The sequence below is a fragment of the Meles meles genome, chromosome 9, assembly GCF_922984935.1.
Source record: "Meles meles chromosome 9, mMelMel3.1 paternal haplotype, whole genome shotgun sequence".
Lineage (NCBI taxonomy): Eukaryota > Metazoa > Chordata > Mammalia > Carnivora > Mustelidae > Meles > Meles meles.
Genome location: NC_060074.1, coordinates 43,610,559 through 43,632,953, shown reverse-complemented (window position 1 = coordinate 43,632,953; position 22,395 = coordinate 43,610,559). Strand labels below are relative to the sequence as shown.

At 43.7% G+C, this 22,395-nt stretch overlaps 1 protein-coding gene across 1 annotated transcript in view; it reads left to right on the top strand.

Annotated features, from left to right (window-relative positions):
* Positions 1-7,431: 7,431 nt before the first annotated feature.
* The window catches only part of ASB18 (ankyrin repeat and SOCS box containing 18), a 59,820-nt gene continuing 44,856 nt past the window's right edge, over positions 7,432-22,395 (top strand). Inside the window, exons 1-2 of the mRNA XM_046018073.1 lie at positions 7,432-7,636; positions 11,003-11,005. Coding sequence (XP_045874029.1) covers positions 7,432-7,636; positions 11,003-11,005 — 208 coding nt within the window. The remainder of the gene's footprint in view (positions 7,637-11,002; positions 11,006-22,395) is intronic.

Below are 22,395 nucleotides of genomic sequence, written 5' to 3'. Positions count from 1 at the left end.
GGAGAACAGTGTAGAGATTCCTCAAAAAATTAAAAATAGAGCTTCCCTATGACCCTGCAATTGCACTGCTGGGTATTTACCCCAAAGATACAGATGTAGTGAAAAGAAGAGCCATCTGTACCCCAATGTTTATTGCAGCAATGGCCTCGGTCGCCAAACTGTGGAAAGAACCAAAATGCCCTTCAACGGACGAATGGATAAGGAAGATCTGGTCCATATACACAATGGAGTATTATGCCTCCATCAGAAAGGATGAATACCCAACTTTTGTAGCAACATGGACGGGACTGGAAGAGATTATATTGAGCGAAATAAGTCAAGCAGAGAGAGTCAAGTATCATATGGCTTCACTTATTTGTGGAGCATAACAAAGAACATGGAGGACATGGGGAGATGGAGAGGAGAAGGGAGTTGTGGGAAACTGGAAGGGGAGATGAACCATGAAAGACTATGGACTCTGAAAAACAACCAGAGGGTTTTGAAGGGGCAGGGGGTGGGAGGTTGGGGAATCAGGTGGTGGGTAATAGGGAGGGCACGTATTACATGGAGCACTGGGTGTGGTGCAAAAACAATGAACACTGTTACGCTGAAAATAAATTTTAAAATAATCACTCATTTCATTAAGACTTTCAGATGAGTTAAAATATATTTTTCCTGAAGATTGAAAACTATGTCCTTTATTTAGAGATAGCTTTTTTCCCCTAAGATTATGTATTTGTGCTTGTTCTCTTAGTATTTTATTAATCTTGCCAGAGGGGTTTTTTGTTTTTTGTTTTGTTTTGTTTTGTTTTTGTTTTTGTTTCCATTTTATTTATTTTTTCAGCATAACAGTATTCATTGTTTTTGCACAACACCCAGTGCTCCATGCAAAATGCGCCCTCCCCACTACGCACCACCCGTTCCCCCAACCTCCCACCCCCGACCCTTCAAAACCCTCAGGTTGTTTTTCAGAGTCCATAGTCTCTTATGGTTCACCTCCCCTTCCAAATTTTTTTTTTAATAAACATAAAATGTATTTTTATCCCCAGGGGTACAGGTCTGTGAATCGCCATAGAGGGGTTTTTTTAATATTTTCTCTTCAAAATATTGTTGAGTTCTTAAATTATCTTGACTATTTTTCTATCTATTCTGTGTCATTTTTATCTAAATCTGTTAGTCCTACATTCTTGCTTTCTTGGTTTTACCTTTATATTGCTGTTTAGGTGAATGCCTTGTTCCTCCATTTCCCTTCTTTCTTGTTTCATAATAAAAACGTTGAAGGCTATGAATGTTCTTCTGAGGATGGCTTTGGCCACCTCTGGTAAATTTTGCTATACCTTGCCCTTGTTGTCATTCCTCTGAAACAATTTCTTATTACTGATTTATCTTATAACCTCTAAGCTCCTCATTAAAAAATGTTTTTTTTGTTTTTAATACCCAAGTGCTTTGATGATCTTTTCTTGTCCAAAAGATATTGTTAAATTCTCAATGTATACATTTGTGGTCAGAGAATATAAATACATTTCTCTGGAAATTTATTAATACTTTCTGTATGGCTTTGGATATAAACAAATGTCTATGTATCAGTAAACATTGCAGGGACATCTGAAAAGACTGTGTTGTCCATTTGCATACTGCAAAGTGCAACATGTATTTATTTGTTATATAATAGTGGACCACCCAGGACGCTGGGCAGTGTTCAGCTGGTTACTGTCCAGTCTCATTTTGGATCAGAAGTGTTGATCTTCACACCACAATTCCATCACAAGTCTCTTTTCCACTTTTCCACTAGGCTGCCTACCTTTTTCTAAGTGATTTACAGGGGCTCTTTTTTCAGTAGGTTTTTGAGCATTCAGACTACTAAGAGTGAGTTTCCCACAAGTGATAAGTCAATGAGAGGGAGAGGAATAAACTGGACAATCTTGGAAACATCAAATATTATCCAAACAAGATGTTGATTAGCTGACAAGTTGACCTTTGAAACACTGTGTCTAGAAGATGAACTAAGGAACCCCTCAGCCCTGAATCCCCATGGAGCTTCCTGGTATTTGTAATGGAAAGTCCAGTTCTTCATCTGTCTTAGGGCGGGGTGGGGGGGGGGAATACTGTCAACCATACTCCACCTCTCCTAGGCCATTAATATTTTGGTTTCAAAATATGAAGAAGCTCTCAACAAAAGCTCTTCAGAATATTTCTGTCTTGTATCTATTTCAGCTGCCCTTTCCTTTGAAACATTCTATGACTATCTTTTTTGTATTATGAAGTATAAGACGCATACAGAAAAGTTCACACACAGAGAACATAAAGATCCGATGAATTATTCCAAACACCCCTGTAAACATCAAGCAGTTCAAGAAGTAAAACACTGCCTGAAATTCCTCTATGTCCCTTCCCGCTCACTACCTCCTCTTTCTCTTGAAAAAGTCATCAGTGCCTTGACTTCCATCCCTATAGTTTACCTTTGCCTGTTTTTAAATTTTAGGCAAATTGTATCCTATGGCATTTATTCTTTTGTGTCTGGCAACTTTCATTTATTCAACATTGTATTTGTGAGAGTCAAGCCCTTATTGCAAGTAACTGTGGTATATTCCTCCTCGTTACTCTATCTTTACTCCCTGTGGGAATATACCACAGTTTATCTATCCATTCTACTGTTGATGACATTTGGGTTGTTCCTAGTTTGAAATGGCCAATATGGGGCCCCTTTCTGAAACACACATGACTGTCCTGCTGAGGAGCCAATTGATCCCCTGCCTGCATCAGGAATGGAATGTGACAGGAGTTGCTAGTGTCCTGGACACACGTGATTCTCAAGGCCCCTCTCTGAACCTGCTGAGGAGGCAAGATCAGTCCCATACTCAACCCAGGCCTCCTCTCTGCATTTCCTTTCAGTCATGCCCACAGTGAGCTGGTCAGCCCCTTCTCAATCTTGCCTGCTCTATTTCTCAAAGGAGTTGCTCAGAATTTTTGTCAGGGTGATGCAGTCTGCTCTAAGTGCAACTACTGACATAGATTTTCTCCATTTTTCTCCTTTTCCTTTATTGCTAAGATTATCTGAATTAGGAGGAGTTAAAATTTGAAAGCAGGGGCGCCTGGGTGGCTCAGTGGGTTAAGCCTCTGCCTTCGGCTCAGGTCATGATCCCAGGGTCCTGGGATCGAGCCCCGCATCAGGCTCTCTGCTTGGCAGGGAGCCTGCTTCCTCCTCTCTCTCTCTCTGCCTGCCTCTCGGCCTACTTGTGATCTCTGTCTGTCAAATAAATTTAAAAAAAATTTGAAAGCAGATTGCTGCCCTCAAACTGTTCTTCTGCACCCCGAAAGTGACTGCACTGTCTGCTTTCCATCAGGTTGATTTCCACATTTACTTTCCAGAAGGCAAACTTCTCACCTCCCATCATCATGCTTGATGGATGCATCACTGTCACTCGGTCAATGGCAGTGATACATGTAATTAGCTGTTAATACTCTTAAAAAGCCATGACCCTGGTGGTCCAGTCTCAACACAATGTCTGGCTTAAGGGAACACCATCCAGCAATCAACGATCCCTTCTTTCTTTGTCCACTTCCTGCATACATGACAGTTGCTCATAGACCTTTTTCTCCCAAAGTTCGCCAAATACTCTCGGTGCATGCCTTGCCCTTTTGTCTTTCTCCTTCCTCCCACTGTTTCCTCATCTTTTCTCACAAGACTCCATCACAAAAAAGACAAAATAACAGAAAGGAAGGATGAGGAAGAAACAGACTACAGGAGAGAAGAATGGGATCTGCAGGGAAGGGTCAGACAACTAAGAAGCTCAACCTGGAATTTTAAGGAGCACACTTAGACTGTACTTATTTGCATCTTATCTTTGCCACTTAGCAGTAGTGTGACTTTGTCACTTAGCAGCTTTGCCACTTAGAAAGCAAACTGTTTCACTTACTCAGTTTCTCCCTCTGCCCAGTGGCAATAATGATAGCACCACTTTGCAAGATTGTTACCAGGAGAAAACTAGTTCATGTACGCAACACCTTTAGAAGAGTGCCTGGTGTGTGTCATGTGCCATATAATCAGTACGTAGTATATCATATCTTGTGCTCCCAGCACATGGAGAAGAGCCTGCCATACACTAGGGCTCAAAACATATTCATTGAATGAAACTCACTTGTTATTTTGTCTTCGAGGGTTTCATTAATGGAAATGTCTGCATCTCCAGTTGTACAACTCCATCCTTGTGCCATCACAAGGCACATTGTGGCAAATCATGCCCCAATAAAAGAAAAAAAGAAAGAAAGAAAGAAAAACCTTGCAAAGGTTGTAAATGGCTTTTATCACATTTCATTTGTGCCCACATCCCATTGCGTTGTTTCAAGCCTCCAAAAATACAAAGGGAATGAAAGGGGCTTCTGTTTTCTCCTTGCACAAAGAGCTGCCCATAAAGACCACATCACAATGCCACCTCACAAAGTGGCTCCCCATGGCCTAGGAGGTTGATAGGCAAGTCAGTCCAGCCACACGACGGTAAATACATTCACACAAATGTCCTGGTTGAAACCATCAGGCCTGAAAGCCTATGAGAGACCCATTAAAAAGGGATTTAGAGGAAACTTCAGCCAAATTAAAAAGCTTCTGACCACAGGGAAAAGCATCTGTGTTGCTGGAGTGGGGAAGTGATAGACTCTGGAAACCAGGCTGCAGGATCCAGAGAGAGGACAGAATGGTGAGAGAGAGGAAGTACGGCCTGGGAAGGGAACCCCAGGGCAACCCTGAGCTGGGAAGGTCCAACGCTGGATTCAAAGGTGAGGTATGAGCCACTGGGACCTCCTAGTGGGAACCTATAGGTCAAAGGAGTAGTTCTCTAGAACCTCAGGAAATAGCAGGGGCATTTCAGGCTCAAAGAAGAAATCAAAAGTGGATTCACTTCATGGTCACTTCGAGTTAATCTGGATATGACCAGTGCTTGTCCCATTACATTGTGACAAGCAAGGGACCAGTGCTTGTCCCTTGCTTGTCACAATGGGGTCTGAGTATTTGGGACTGGCCATTTCTCCCATACCATGACCCTCCGCTGGCAACTGACTCTCACTGATGGTGCCGAGACTAAATTAGAACCACACTGTACACTTTTATTCAATAAGCATTGTTATTTTGCTCCAAAATAATTCAAAAGCAAAAATACTTATTCCTTTTTTTTTTTTAAAGCTCTGTGTCTGGCAGTGTCTGAAGGCATGCCAGTGGGCTCTGCACAGCTCCACCAACTTCTGTACCAGCCTGACCTAATTTGGATGCAAGCTCAAATGACATTAAAAAAAAAAAAACCTCTAGATAATGTTTGTGCTTTTCTGTGAGGATCTGTGTTATTAGTTCTCAACTAAACACATTTGTAAACAAATTGACATAAGTCACATACAATATATCACTGAAAATATGTGAATTATGGTACCCTCTGATGATTATTTAAACATTAAGGTAGAACAGTGAAACAACCTTTATCTCATTCAGAGAAAGCCAGTATCTGTCTACTGTTGATTGCTTAAATACGTTCTGCATCTTTCAAGGACAATCACTGAAGGAGATAGTCATATATAAGATTTCCAAGCAGTTGGGGGGAGTGTTAGTGCTGGGCTCTCCTTTCTCTTCAAATAATAGTCAGGTTGTTGGGCACTGAGGCAGGGTGGACAGTAGAGGGGTGGTTCACATGGGCTAATCAAAAAAGGAAAGATAAAGATACAGAGATTAAAAGATTTCACACTGAAATAAAGAAATTCATGTTGCCTTCAATATAATTTGTGTTAGTTACATTTCAATTCCTAATTTATACATAGCAGGGTTGATAAAGAATTACATTATAACAAAATTAGCCAGAATAATTAGCATAGTATATGTGCTACTGATTAAACACCCAGCAGATAGCTTGGTAATTAAGATCAGTGAGTGCCATATTTTGAGGCTTTGTCATCTTATTATCTGCCTAACAAGTGCTTCGTCTTTACCTCCCTTCTGATTTGAAGTTTGATAGCAATCTCAATAATTCTCGGGTTTTTTCCTTCAAATTACCTTACCCAAATTCCAATAATTTTCCTTTGGCCACTACCCTCCCTCTCTTTGCATTGACACAAATGGTGCTTGTGTTGTTATGTTTCTTTCCAAACATAAGACATTTGATACTGCCAAGCATTTGGACCTGGAAATTCAGGTTCAAAATCTCTCCTGTCAAAATTCATAATTCTTTGGTTGAAGGTAGAATCAGAGGGCAACTACCCTCTCGAAAAGTTGGTCAGACATCTGAACTGAAGACTGATCCACTGACTTAAGATACAAAAACCCATTTCCAGGGCGCCTGGGTGGCTCAGTGGATTAAGCCTCTGCCTTTGGCTCAGGTTGTGATCTCAGGGTCCTGGGATTGAGGCCCGCATCCGACTCTCTGCTCGGCAGGGAGCCTGCTTCCCCTTCTCTCTCTGCCTGCCTCTCTGCCTACTTGTGATCTCTCTCTGTCAAATGGATAAATGAAAGTCTTTAATAAAAAAAATTTTTTTTAAAAACCCATTTCCAACATTCCCAGAATGTCTCCAGCAAGGTCCATTTTCAGTTTCTCTGACACTGGAAGGCAGTCCATTAAGGGGTATTGGCCACTTGCTCATTGATGACCCCAGCCCACCATGCCACTGCTCCTTCTTCAAAGACTCTGGGGTTGGCTGCTGTCCAAGCAACATACAGTAGGATTTTATCATGGAAGGCAAGAGTTCAAGGGCCAAAGACTGGAAGGCTTGGTGAGATCATCCACATTATTTATGACATTCTTGGGCTGCATCTCTAGACTAAACCAGGACATTGCCATGATTTTAAAGGTAGACTGAATACATCAACCAGGAACACGATGAGCTGCAAGTCAACAAAAACTCGTGAACAGTGCTTAAGGAATAAAGACGGGAAGTCTGGTGGTTGGTGGCCCAGAGCTGAAGCAAAGGTCCAGAAATGTCATAGAGAAGCCATCTCTTCCCCTCCTTCTATTCCGTTCTCCTCAGTATGTTGATCCTTCACTCTTGACTGTCACCTCATGGCTATACTATGGTTGCCCCATTTCCACACGTCATGTCAATGTTCAAGGAAAGTGGATCACCTGGTAATACTTCCCCTTTCAATCAGTTTCATGAAAAAATCTCACTTTTGCTGAAAGAGGGCACTGCTCAACAGTACCTATGAGAGTTCTCTTTTCAATTCTCTCCCCTTTTCTTCTTCCTCCACTTACCAACATGTCTACTGCCCCATCCCTAGAATAATCTTAACCGGAGACCTTCAGGAAACTTCATTCCCATGGCCCTGTGAAGAAAAGGGCCGCCAGCCAATGGCCCTCCCCAGCAGCTGAAAGGCGAGCCGGGTTTGTTCTATTTAAAGCAACGCCCACAGTGCCCTGCGCGCCACAGCTGCTACCTTTGGACTCAGTTAAGAAGTTTGGTCCATGCACAAACAGCATAGCGATGTCCAACTCTGATCGCCTTCCGGATTACCCGCTCCACTCAGATTTAGTGAAGAGATTAAAGTCTGCCCTGGATGCCAGGGATGAGGAGAGGGTGAGCCACTTGATCTGCACGGAAGTGGGGCACGTGGACGCCGTGATAGAACTGGACAATGATGACTGGATGAAGGACCCCGCGGCTCAGCTGCCCGTTGGCGCGCTCGTAGGTAACCAGCATGTGTCTGACACCAATTCCCCATCATGAGGGGTGGGCCATTCCTGGAGGTGGAAGGATGAATGGGTGAAAACGGCACATGCTGGAGGCTTGCCCGTCTGGTTCTTGTTTATATACGTACACACTTGGCTGCATGCACCATGTGTGTTGCTATGCAACCCCTGGTACCTGCTACAAACAATTTAAACAGAGGACAAGCACTCCTGGGGCTGCCGTCCTCCCACACACCTGTTTCCATTTCTCCACTTTTTCTGCATGTGGAGATTTCCCCCCTCCCTTATAGCCATGCCCAAATGTAATTTTGTGTTCTGCTCTGTTGAGTTAATATATCTAAAGTATTTTCCATGACGCTACATAGTCTTCTTAATTTCAATCACCTATTGAGGTGATTAATCACAAAATACTTAAACTGAATCCCAACAAGAAAAGAATATTTGTTTACATTTTTACTACCATAATTAATGCCATAATTAGCATCTTTATCAGCCTTCGTATGGTGTTTTTTCTCCTATTCAGGTAATATCCTTTTTTAAATAATTTATTTTTTTATTGTGTTATGTTAGTCACCATACATCATTAGAGTTTGATGTAGTGTTCCATGATTCATTGTTTGCCTGTAACACATCAAGTTATAGCCTTAAAATAAATTCCTAGGAGAAGAATTATAAGGGCAAGAAAACAGGGACAGAAAAGTTAACAAACTGCTTTCTAAAAGGGTTTCTATTTCCTCTGACAGTGAGAGTGTGTGTCTCACCACATCCTGAACATTGCTGGTGGTGAATATTTATCCTTAAGCCTGAAACTGAAAAAGCATGCACTTGTCCTTGTCCTCCGCCTGCCCACCGGTCCTTCTGGTACAGCTCAGGGCAAAGTCTTAGCCACAGGGCTTTCTTTTTCTTTGTAGATCTGTACACATGGGACGTGTCTATTCAGGGAGGCAATCTCTTCCCATTTCTATTTTTTTTTTTTTTGTCATTTTGCAGAACTTCTTTGTATAAAAAATGGAACTATTTGCCCTGGTGCAAGATTTCCTTTCTTTTTTTATTGTGTTATGTTAGTCACCATACAGTACGTCATTAGTTTTTGATGTAGTGTTCCATAATTCATTGTTTGCATATAACACCCAGTGTTCCATGCAATCTGTGTCCTCCTTAATACCCACCACCGGGCTCACCCATCATTCCACTCCCTTCCCCTCGAAAACCCTCAGTTTGTTTCTCAGAGTCCACAGTCTCTCATGGTTTGTCTCCCGTCTGATTCCCCCACTTCAGTTTTCCCTTCCTTCTCCTAATGTCCTCCGTGCTATTCCTTATGCTGCACATATGAGGGCTGTGTTCTAGCTTGTCAGAGGTGCTTGGCCCCTACAAGGTGTACAGAGGACTCTAGTCAACCCACTAGACTGAGTCCTGTCATACATGCCTGCATGCACACACATGTACACCACACATGTACACACACACATGCACGCACACACACTCACACATGCTCCCACGAGCAGAAAATGTATCAAAAAGGAGTGTGCATGGGACATTGGTGCTAGCCAGTGAGGCTTTCATGAGATGAAGAGGGAGTTACAGATCAGTCTGGATGGGGGTGACAATCCCTCTGCTCCCTCACAGCATGGGTGTACCCCCTTGGCTGCCTTTCACTGGGGAGTTAAGTGACCTGCATTAGGCTATAGGGAGAAAACATCTCCCACTTCTTCTTTTCCTTGATTTTCTTAATATCTGTGGCCATGTTCAGGATGAGGGCCCAGGAGCCACAAGCCCAAAGAACAACACGCCTCTGTCCTGATCTTAGCTTCACGTAGACAGGCACTGCGGTCTCACCAAGCCAGCACCCGGGACGCTGCCCAGTGCAGGAGATTGCCCTGGCGTGTGAGGAGGGAACTCGGTCATCATAAATTGCAATTTCGCCTGGAGCACTGAGCTCTATGTTTTGCGTTTGCCACCCTCCCTTCCTCACCCTGCCTGCCCTGTGCCGGTCTATAAAGCTGACCTTCTGAACTGCGTCACCTGCCTCATACACTCTGACCCCTGTTGGATGCAGCAAATGGCTTCCTCCTTGTGCCAAAAGCTCAGCTCCTGGCTGACAGCTCTCACCTCCCATCCTGCCCCTTCAGACACAGGGATGAGGGTTCCTGCTTTGTCTATGCCACGGCTGGTTGCTGTCCCTGAACCCCACCTACATTTGTTACAGCCCATGGTCATGCCCTCTGTTTTCTGCTATGCTTAAAAGCAAGTCCCCCCTTGACATCCCCTTTTACAAAGCCATCGATGCTGGTTGGAGATGTGTGTATTTGGAATCCGCAATTTAAAATATTATTCTTTTCACATTACTAATTGCCCTGCCCCATCTTCACTGTCCCCCAACCACCACAACTCTGCTGGACACTTGAAAGCAGTGACATTTGTTTTAAGAGAGTTTCGTTCCTTCCCACGATGAACCCATTCCATCCTAAATCATATATGTATGTATGTGTATATATGTACATGTATATATACTTCTCCCTGCTGAAGTGCACCATTTAGAAAGGCAAGAACAATTCATTGCTGATGACGTGTTTTAAGGGCTTGGGTTACTTCAGGGTTGTTTTCATTTCAGGGTGATCATACCCTGAATGATTAAGGCACATCTTGTTACCAGTGACTCTATTATAGGGAAAGAGGGCTGGCCTTGAATCCAAGGCAGAGCGTGCAGTGTGCTCAGTCTTGTGTTCTGGGCATGCTGGTCTGGGCATGATGTGAAAGCAGTATTTGAAGGAAACAAGAAAAGGAAGGAGAGCCTATTTAGAAGGTGACTGAAGACAGTTTCTAGGTGAGAGATGACGAGGGTCTCAACCAAGAAAGCAGAATAAACACAAAGATCAGTGACAAAGATGAGAACTGCATGGGTGGATCCATGGGAAGGTTTTGGTGACAAGTAGAGGCTGGTGCTACCAATGGAGATCGAAAACAGAAGGACCTAATTGTGACAGTGTGCTGAGCCCCTACTGTGTGCCTGGCAACATGGAGAGTGGAGAACATAAACAAGAGTGATATGCGGGGTGACTCCCAGGCTCACAGCCCAGCCATATCAGCCCTGAATGGTCATCAGGGGCCTGGAGAAGCTCCCGCCATGGAGCAGGATATTCAAGAAGGGAACTTGGGCTCTGCTTCCAATGAGCTGTGTGACCTTAGGAAAGTCTCTTTCCCTTTCTGGGCCAGTGACATGAGATTCAATGAGGGCTCCCCAAACAGGTCCATGATGGAATGAACTTGGGAGATGTTTCCTGCAGAATCATATGCTTAGAGTTTGGCGCAATGGTATATTAAAGGCTTGGTGTGGTTTTGTCACCAAGGGAATTGGTAGTTTGTAGGTGGTTTTTGGGAAACACCGGCTTGGATCAATGCTGAGGTCCCATCCATCTCTGTGCTTCTCTGAGGCGATGATCCCAAAGATTCATTGTCACAGCCTGCAGTGAAGCATGAGTTCCTTTTTGCTGAGTGTAAGAGCAAATGAGCTCTTTCTCAAGACAACTTTGAGTCCTTGAGGACTATCCTTGGCAGGAACAAGAGCTGTTTGGATTTAAATACACATGTGAGGTCTTTAGAATGCTTGAAGAGTGGTCAGAACTTATGGCAATATGCTGAAATACAGCCCATACTGGAAATGGATACTGTGAAGAACTTGTTCTCCTCCAGGGGAGAAATATGAAGATGGGGAATGGGGCTGGGCCAGCGAGGACCAGCACCTGGAATGCCCACTCAGACCAGGAGAGGCAGGAGTCAAGATGCATGTTGGCAAATGCATTTAGGGGAGAGGAGGAAAGTTTCCATCCCAAGAACAACCCTGGTTGACGGGTTTTTGACTCTAGTTCCAAAGATGATGATTTGCAAAAATAAGAAAAAGGAAAGTAACCATTCTCTCTCATGTGCTTGTCACTATGAACACACAAGGACCTTATCGGTCAGTGAAATCCCCATGTTCATTGCGCTAGGAACTTACTATTCCGCCAAAGGGAACACAAAACAATAATAATAATTTATTCCAATGTATCATGTCAACATCACAATAAAAGCATAGAGAAAAGGAGGCACCAGCTGAGAAAATGGTGGGAGGAGCTTTTTCCGGAGAAGTCTCCCCAGGTATAGATGGCTCCCCCCTTTGATGAAGGCTGAGGTCAGAAGAACTTGACATTTTAGCCCTAACAGACCATGGGACAAAGTGCAGCATGTGTCCTCCATATACAGTTGGCAGACAGGCAGGGGAAAGACACTAAAGACACTATTCACATGTCCCCTGCAAGGATGGACTGGGATGGACCAGGAATGGGGCATTCCCCCCACCCGTGGGTGTGTGTGTGTGTGTGAGAGAGAGAGAGAGAGAGAGAGAGAGAGATAAGGTGAACAGGACCAAGCACATAGCTGTCCAATAATCAACTCCCCCATCTATGCCATCCACCCCTGCCCAATAGGAACCTCCCCACCAGGGCTGCACCCAAATTCTGAGGCACATGAGGACCTCCTCTGCTCACCTAGGCCATCCCTTTCTTCCAGACCCTGCTCAGTGGATGGCCTCCACTAAAGGACCATCCCTGTTTACCTGGCCCACAGACTTCCCTCCTCCATAAAGACATAATGGCCTCAGTCTCCATTAGTTACTGAAACACATGGCCTTGCTGGGCTAATTGTTATACCCACCAGATATTTAAAACTTAAAACAGCTCCTTGAAGGTGAGATCCTTACTGAACACTTATTGGTACCCAGAGCCTAGCAGGGTCTTTGTCCTGAGAAGGAGCTCAAAGTCTGTGTGTGCTGCCTGGCATGGATAGTCTAAGCTCCTTTGCTGACATGAGGGATTGCCTTCCCATGGACACTACTGGGGTTAGCCTTTCTGTAAAGAAATATTTAATTCTACTTTTGGCTAATATTTTAATATTAGTGATGATTGCTTCATTTGTCCTCTCATCTTTCAATGCCTATCAGCTCACTAACCACCAAGAACATGGAAAGGGAGAAAGGATGGCTGGGGGAGGGGTGGTGAGACCCTTCTTGCCCCCAAATGCATCAACTGTACAATTTGGTAACTGGCGTAATCAAACTACTTAAGAAACAACTGATTACTAATTGCTATTATTAAGGATGTCAGCATTCCATGATTTTGCTGCTGATATATTATATACAAGTCAAGATGCTACTTGAATTCTTGATTGAAACAGAAAACTAGAGACATTATGTTGTGTTTGGGGTAATGGTATTTAAGCATCTGGAGGCAAGTTAAAGAAATACTAATTGGGTTTTTATTAAGAGATCGCACCCAGCAGCCTGTATACACTTGGGGAGTGATTGTGGGGAATGTGTGATGGGTGTATGCATACACGTCAAAATGGGGTCTGTTTGTGCAGGGCAACTTCTCACCCAGCCAGCACCCCTGTAGGCTTGACACTGAGTCCACCATCACTTTGGGCCACATCTGCCACCCCTTCCCTGTGCATGGAGGAGAATATCACCCAGGACAAACCCAACAATCAAATGTCAGTGAAATGAGCACAGCCATTCCCTTGTAGGAGTCATCTTTGAACTAATGACAGAAGCACGTATATTGCTGATGGCTCTGAGAATGGTGTACTGGGGACGGCAAGAGACTAACAGTGAGATGACCCAGTTCTTGCCTTGGCTCTACCACAGCCTTCATGGCCTTCAACTTGTCAGTCCTTCTCTCTGAACCTTAATATCCTTACTTTAAAAACATGGGATTGGTCGGCTCATCTCTCAGGGTCTTTATAAATTGTGCTAACTAAGGTTTTGAGACCAATGACTTGTGTTTGTGGAGGCCATTAACAAAACCCCATTGCCTTTGGAAGTCTGGAGCATCTTAACAGAACCCTGTGTAGACCCCGCCCCACATGCAAAGGAATGGCTAACTCCACAACAATGGGAGAAAGAAGGTATCTCCTGGAGGGCGATAGGAGAATGATTTATGAACTTGAATGCACCAAATAAACAGCAGCTTGGCACAAGACCAGCCTGTTCTAATCTTTAGGGAGAATACGTCCCCAATCCAGAATGTGTTAGAACTGGAACCAACCCTAAGTGGAGGCAAAGAGAGAGAATCACAGGTAATAAGGACCTTCATTAAGTACGTATTTCCCAAGGGCTATTGTCTTTCCTGCTTACCCAGCTGAGGAAAACGGAGCTCTACGAGGTTATGTTACACACCCAAGGCCTCACAGCTGGTGGAAAGTATAAACCCAACACTCTTCCCAGCATTCCATGATGCCTGTAGTTCACCCATCTTACAGCTGCATTTTACAGATGGAGACACTGAGGCTCACATTTGTTCCTCCACTGGTCAACAGCCAGTTAGCAGCAGTGTGTAAAAGAGGTATGTTTCCTGAGTTTTAGTCAAGGGCTCTTGATACGTACTCACCCAGACACATTTTTCAGGAAGATCCATGAACAAATTTTCCCACTGAAGCTGCATACAGCCCTTTCACTTTACCTAACACACACATATACTTATGCCCACACACATCAATAGCATGGGGTCTCTGGCTTCAAATAATTCAAGTAAGAGTATTAAGAAAAAACATGGATTAATAAATGGGGTCCTTGGCTGCCGAATAAAACAGAAAAGGAAAGCAGGAGGTCAGCGTTGACAGGGAAGGATAGAGAGGGAAGCACTCCGCCATCTCGGCTGCACACCCTGAGCAGACAATGTGGGGGCAGGGAGACCCTGCTCGAAGCAAAATGAAATTAAACCTTTCTAAGTACTTATAAATCAGCACCTAATGACACTATCCCACCACCAGCCGGAGCATTGCTCTTATTACTTTGATTCACAAGCCAGGAAAAGATCCGGAATTATGCACAAATTATTGTCCCATCTTCTTAATTAACACTGATTGCAAAATTCTTGCTAAAGTCCTTGCTAACAGACTCAATTATGCGCTGCCTGAATTGATTCACCCAGATCAAGTGGAATTTATTAGAAATACACTTTCCTACAATAACATCAGATTATCTTTGAATATAGTTAAATTATTTAGGAATAAAATGGCTCTAGCCTTTGCTTTAGATACAGAAAAATATCTCCCACCACCTAGAATAAAGATATTTCTTTGCTTTCAACCAGATACACACCCTAGGCTCTCTTCTTCCCCAGAAGCAGGTTGAGTCACTGTGATGAGATGAGATGCATGCCTTAGAGCTAATGGTCCAGCTTCAGAGCATATGGGGCAGGAAGAAAAATCCTACAGGGTCACGTCTCAGCTCCCCCCAGTATGAACTGTCACTGCCTGTGGAACACGGTGAAATTGCAATTAGACTAAATCAGGATATTTTCAGAATCAAAATTGAGAAACAGGCTAATAAAGAAATAATGTATGCTGATGACATACTTCTATTAGCATCACTCCCAAGCACACTGGAGAGTTTTGAAAGAACAAAAAGAAATGAGGATGATAGCAAAGAGGCTTTTCTCTTTCCCAGGAGGATGGCGGTTCCTGCAATGGTGAGCTCTGTTCAGGAAAAACATTCCTAAGGCACTAATTGGAAGTGGCAAATGACTACCTGTAGCTTGGCTCTCCTTCTCCATCTCATTGCCCATTATTTCCCAATACTGAATTCAGCAACTGGATATGAACGGGAACTGGGTTTGTCCTATTCACCATATCCTGGCACACAGTAGGTACATAATAAATATTAACAGGCCACATAACATATGGGGGACACTAAAATTCTCTTGGGCTGGTCCTTGATAGATGGACATGTTCTCAACAAACTGTGATCTAAAAGCAAGGGAATACAAATAGAGGGAGTAGACTGAGAAAAAGTGAAGCAGCCTGGGGCACAACACCCTGTGCAATGAAGAGGGACCTGCCTGGAAATGAGGTTATGTAAATCAGAGTAGGGGGAGAAAATTGAGGCAAGTAAGTTGGGACAGATAGCACAACACGAGACCACAAATTCTAAACAAGGGTTTACACTTATCTTGGAAAGGCAGTGAGGATCCATTCAGCAATGGAATGAGATCTTCTAATGGGAAGGGTGGCAGTGGAGAGACTGGGGCCAAGGAGGTGCCTCCTTCTCTATTAATTGAGTGCCTAAGGCAATACAACTCACCCACCACCCTTGAAATTAGAGTTGGCTTTGTTGTAGTCAGCAATGGGCTTATCAGAAGAGTGTCTATGAATTTGAAAATAGATTGACAGAAAGTATCCAACCTGAAGAACAGCAAGTAAAACGATAGAAAAGAAAATGAACAGAGACTGTGGGACAATTTAGAAGATCTAATATAGCTAAATGGAGTCCAAGAAAGAGAGAAGGAAGATAATGGAGCAGAAGAAATATTTTAAGAAATAGATTCTAAGCATTTCCCAAATTTGATGAAAGACATAAATTTACAGATTCAAGAAGTTCAGCAAACCAGAAGAGAGATATAAGTGAGGAAAATATGTCAAATGTGTGCCAGGATACCTGGATGCTCTGCTGAGTGTTGTTGAGTTGAGCTTGCCTTGAGAAGAGAGAGCAGGTTCATTCGTGTGAGGAGTGGGAAAGGCACACAGAGAAAAGGGTGCAATGACAGCTTCCTATTTGAAGGTGCCTATCTCTCACCTTCCCACAAACCTTCAGTGGCTCCCTACTGCCGACAGCAAAGGTCAACAAAATATGGCCCCAGTCCTGGCTGCCAGTTTTTACATGGCCATGCTCATTCATTTACATATTATCAATGACTACTTTCATTCTATCATGGCAGAGCTGAAGTTGCCACGGGGACCATACGACCTACAAAACCTAAAATGTTTGCTTTCTGGCACTTTGCAGAAAAAGTCTAGTGACCTCTGTCCAATACCTTCTAGTTCAAATTTTATAGCAAGTGTTCAAGGGCCTGAAAGATGTGCCAGGGGCTAACTTACCCTTAGGCACTTCTGCCAGCATCCTTTCACCTGCCCTGTACCCCGGAGAGTGATGGAAAATAGCACTAGTCAGAGCACAGTGAGAGGCAGATGACACTCTGCCAAGTGTTTGCCATAGATATTGACAGTAAGCTTTTAAAAATATTGACAGCAACTTAACAATTAATACGACAGTGTGTGATTACCAGACTTTTTTCTGTTATATTTTTTCTTGTAATTAATTTTAATTGTACTTTAAAAAAGAATCAACCCATGGCAAATTGAGACAAAAAAAAATCCCAGGTGCTTAACTAGTGGTTAGAAACTCTGGTTAAAACCATCCCCTAGGAGAGCCTAGGTGGCTCAGCCAATGAAGTGCCTGCCTTTGGTTCAGGTCACGATCCTGGGGGCCTGGGATTGAACCCACATCAGGCTCCTTGCTCAGCAGGAAGTCTGCTTCTCCCCTGCCTGCTGTTCCCCCTGCTGGTGCTTGCTCTCTGTCTCTCTCGCTCACTCGCTCTCTCTGTGTCAAATAAATAAATAAAATCTTTTTTTAAAATACCCCAATGACACTATCAATCCCTTACACCCTTCTTGGCTCTTGAGCAGGCCATCTCTCTGCTCTCCTGTCTTCACCTGCTCTAACAACACATCCCCCCTCCCAATCCTTCCAAGTGGTCCAAGAAACTCAGGGGCTCACAGTCTGATGCTGAGTGGAGTTTGCCTCACAGGATATTTGCAGGGCGTGAACACCTGTGAAGAGAGGGAGAAAATCAGACTGGCAGAGGAGAAGTTGATCTGTGACACAGGAGGCATAGTGCCATGTGTGGCCAACCCTAGGGGAGCTCTGGAGCAGAGACCCTTCTCACAGTTTTCCCACATGGGGTCAAGATGCCAGGACCTTTCCACACACCTAAATGGTCATGGGATCTGGCTGTCTTGAGAGGTGTATTCTGGAGCGAGGCAGCTCTCTACAGCTGGGACAAATGCCGAAGGAGTTGCATCGGTGTAACAAGTCCTCCCTAAGAGTAGGGTCTGGACAGCCCCTCTCCATGTCCACCAAAGTTCTAGTCCCTGCCACTCACCTATGTTCTGACCCCCTGGGCCTGCTGGATGCTGCTTTTCTTTACTACCCACAACCCTTCCTCTGCCTGACCCCCTTTCCAGACAGCACGCATGGCCCCATGCAATGCAGCTCTGAGGCTACATCTTGCCTCTTGTTCAGCCAAAAATAATAGGGTACAGTTGCTCATCCCCACTATAGGTCAAGGAAAGGAAACAGACACCCTCCAAGGGACATGATCTAGCCTTGTACCTCAACCCCCTCTGTGCTTTGCTCAGATGCCTCCTGTGGAGAAAGTCTGTCCCCTCCCTACTTCCCATTATTATAATGCTCTGTTTGTTCTCCCCATCGGACCTGCACCTGTCGTTGGCAGTGATCTCATTCCGCTCACTAGTTACTGGTTGCCTTATCTATCTCTCCCACAAAGTGCAACACTTCCTACAGGCAAGGGCTTCTATTCTTTGCCTCCGTAGGCCGCTAGGCTGCTAGCACCTGAAAAATCCCCCATATGTATCAGCTCAACATAGAATATTTCAAATTGCACAGAAATGTACCCTTCTACCTGCAAATTAAGAAGCATCAGTTTCGCTGAAGTTTTCCAAAATTTGACTTTTAAAAAAATCTTATTTTAACTCGCCTTTGAAATTAGTAAAATTATATATTATATATGTCTGTAATCGTCATTTTCATTTCTTTTAGTGCCTTTTTCCTATCTTTCTCTTGGAAGCCCAAAGTTCTCATTTTTTACCAACAAAAAAAATGAGTGAAGCCAACTTTAAATCCATCAGACAAAATTGGCCCCACTCTGCTCCATGCCGAGCTGCAAAGCAACCAAGCAAGCCCACCGGGAGCCCCCCTTCTTCAACCGCAGGATCAGCCAAGTTCTCGTGTCTAGAAGGGATATGAAGGGTGACAGGACATAACGATCAGATCAAAGCAACTTCAAGAGAGAAGTATTTCGCTCTCAGTGTGAGATTCATAAAAAACAATCAGTCTTAACATGCAATTTGTCTCAAGAGGCAGGAGCTGCAATTTTATCATGTAATTAAATCCCCATGACAGTCGTAAAGAAACGTTGTCACCTTTATCAGGGAAAGCTTCGATAATACGTTTTCCAGCAACGTCCCCTGAGTCTATAAATGTCCTTCCAGGACTATTTACTCTTGGCTGTGCATGTTCAGGATCTGGCGGCCCTGTTTCACACTCTACCACAGTGGATACGCAGCCCTCAAGGGCACCTTTGGTTCGGAGCTCCCAAAAAAGCTCTCTTGGGCTCTGGATGAAAGCAGCACTTGACCTTTGGATAAGATTGCATTCGTAATGAGGAGGGACTCTGTTGTTTTGCGTGATCCACGTTGGGCTGGGGAGTCATGTCGACAAAATAGGTTTGCGAGGTGTTCCTACTGCAAACCCCCCCGCCCGCCATATTGTGTTCTTCCACATGATGGGAATGAGATTTCTTAATAATGTGAAATCAGTGCAGATAATTTAAGTCATTATTAATAGATACACTTGATCTGAGGAAGTAAATGTTTTAATGTTTTGTTAAATGAGGTGTGCTGTGCTAACATTGTTATTCAGAGAAAAGGTTGAGATATTTTAACATTTTTTATATTAATGTCTGGGTGACTAACTCTGGTACATGGGTGCCTGTGTCCTGGAGCTCTTGAAAGCAGAGCCTTACACACCCGCCTAGCTTATTAATCTAAAAACTTTTTTTTATTATTTGAAAAAGCTACAGGGAGTGGGGATGAAGGAGGAGTGGCCCTTAGAAATTAAATGGGACAGTAGGGACCAAAACAAGATAAAATGATTTACAGTGAAAGTGGGTTCACAGTAAGACCTTAGCTCTTGGCCAAGCGGTAGTTATGTGAACATCTAGGGTCTGATCGAATTTCATACATGGCCGTTTAGAGAAACGATTCGTGTAGGAAGTATGAACCAACCAGGCTAACAATACATATTCACATATTTGAGAAAGTGCTCAGAATCTCACAATGTCCACCTGGGGAATGACTTGCTGTCTTAACTTATCCATTTACTTGGACACTTGACCCTAAAAGGAAGCAGACATTTGCCCAATGGCCCAGGAAAGAATCCACACATTTGGCTCTCTCCAAGAACACAAAGAAATGGCAGGGAACGAAAATCTACTTCGTGGCCTGAACACATGGTAAGTCTCTGTCATGGAGAAAAAACAGTCTGACCCTGTAATAAAATCCCCATTTCAAGCCCAACTAGATTTTTCCACTGAGTACCAGCAGAGCTCATCCTCAGATACTTCTGAGCAAAAGAGAATCATTCATCAGTTCAATAGCAAAATACAAAGATCCTGACATCACTTGAGAATAAGAACTACCATTCATTCAAACGGTACCATTTGTATATCTCATAATTTTAAGGCGAATTTTTACTTTTTCATCTTATCTGATCCCGAGGCCAAAACTCCCTCTAATGAGCTACCGGCCCTTCAGTTTTTGTGTCTCCTATGGATAAAACATGTTTATAATTCAAATCCAAAAAACAGTCTTTGCAAAATTATATTCAAGGCCAGTTGACTACATGGGCAATTATTAGAGAGATTTAGTCCATTCACTGGTTGTCCAGATGGAAGCTGGGTATCCACCGCTATTTGGATTTTTGTCCTTCTTTTCCCAAGATTACTCCAATTAAAGGCCACCACAGTCCAATCTGTGTAGTACTCTGAAATGGTCCACAGATACAACTGAAGTTCTTCCATCAGATAGGTACCATTTGATAGTTCCTCTGAAGAACCAAAACTATTAAATACTGATTTGGATTAGGTTCTCTTCATCAGAGTCCCCCTCTTTCAAAAAGGACATGGTATTTGTTCAGAAGAATTTCCTGGACCAGGTCTCTGGAGGAGAAGCTGGAACTGGCAGGGCCTGAGAATGCATGGAACCACAATGAAGGGGAAAGGAGGGGAGGAGGGACTTCAGTGGTTGCACCAGCGACAGAGAAGTACCATGGAGGAGAGGGGTGGGGTAAGACTGCACACAGTGCTGGACCCTTCATACCTTCAGGATAGTCGCCAAACTCCCTACATAATGTTGGTAGTGGATGTAAAACAAACAAACCAGACAAAAAACTCAGGAGCCGATGTTGTGCCCCAGGTGGGGGCAGGGCAGAGCATACACAGTCTGAGCAGACAGGAAGGTCAAGAAAAACATGAGGAGGCAAAGCAGAGGTGCTGCCAGGGTCCCAGGGAGGAAGGGAACTCAAACTGACCCCTGACTGACACAAGTTACTCTGCACCAGAATGCTCTCTGAATGGTTTAAAATGCCGTCAGATAATCTGCAGTGTTTATGTCACCTAGCACCATTAACCTCTGACCCTAAAATCAAGAAAAAGAATTCTGGTACCACAAACGGGAGCCCCCAGCAGCGTGCAACGGTCTCAGCCACGTGACCCAGAGGACAATGGGATCCTGTGTGGCTGGGGTTTTAAGGTCACTTTGGGGCATCAGTTGAATCAGCCCATTACTCTGGCCTGTTGAGATCTTTTGCGATTGTGATTGTCATGATCCATGTCACTCACCAACTGGATATCCACCTTTCCATATGCCACGTAAATCATCCATAAGCATATATTGTACAGGATCAGAGGAAAACCTTGTCTACACATTAGAAGTCCCTGTGGTGGTGGGGGGGTGGGGTATCCAACAGACCTGATGCCCAGGCTGCATTCCCCACCCCATGACACCAGGACCTCTCAGGTGAGATCCAGACATCTGTATCTTTTTAATGCTCCCCAGGTGGTTCCATTTGACAGCCAAGATTTGAACCCCTGCTCTGCACATGCCACGTGTATTACTTCTCAAGTTGGAGTTTTTTAGCAAGACTTTCCTAAAAGAAGACCCATATTTTTTTTCCACCTTCTCTAAAAGGTTTCCAGGAAACTTTCCACTGCAGGTGGAACTATACCCCATGACTACATCCCCTTTACATATTAATGAATGACTCCATGTCACAAAGGAAAATTCTTTTATCCACCATGACTTGTTCTAGTGACCCACAGATCTCCAAGTATCCCCACTCCCTTTTCTAAATGTTCCCAAACCATCCTTTTCATCCTTTTTAGGGATCTTGCCCAGCACTGATGTCAATTCAGACTTCGAGGGATCAAATTCTTTATTTGAAAACTAAAACTCTGGTCTTTCTAGTCCTTCTGTTTTATCACAATTCTTGAAGGATTTTAATAATTGCTCAGCAGCATCATATACAAATTCACTCTTGGAAGTTGAGTTTTCACATGGACTGAAATAGGCAGAGAAGATAAGGTCTGAGTTGTATCTTAAAGCTTACACATTGGCTCTGACTAAGCTGAGAAGGGTGAAGACAATAAAAATAAAATTAAAATGGCCCAACCCAAGCAAGGTATGGATGGAGAGAACTGTTGTACAATGGCCAAGAAGGAGCCCAGTGTTGAATCAGGAAACAGTGCCGTTCACCTGTCACCAAAGGACATCGTTCAGCTGGTGGGAAGGAGGACTAAAAAACTCCTCTATGTTAGGGTCCTGTGGTCACTGCTCTTTCTTGTGTGATCCTTGGGGGCAGGATTCTTGTATTTTTTGTCTCTGTATCCCCAAAACCTAACCACGCACCCTACAGCATAATGTCCCATGAATGTTTATTGAATGAATAGAGGAACAACTGGATTGGTTTTTAAGTGTTTGTAGAGTTTTTTGGTTTTTTTTTTTAACTTTGTTTTTTAACATAATGACCACATATGGCTATTATTGTTCTTTAAAAAAACAAAAACAAAAACAAGGCGCCTCCGACATGCTC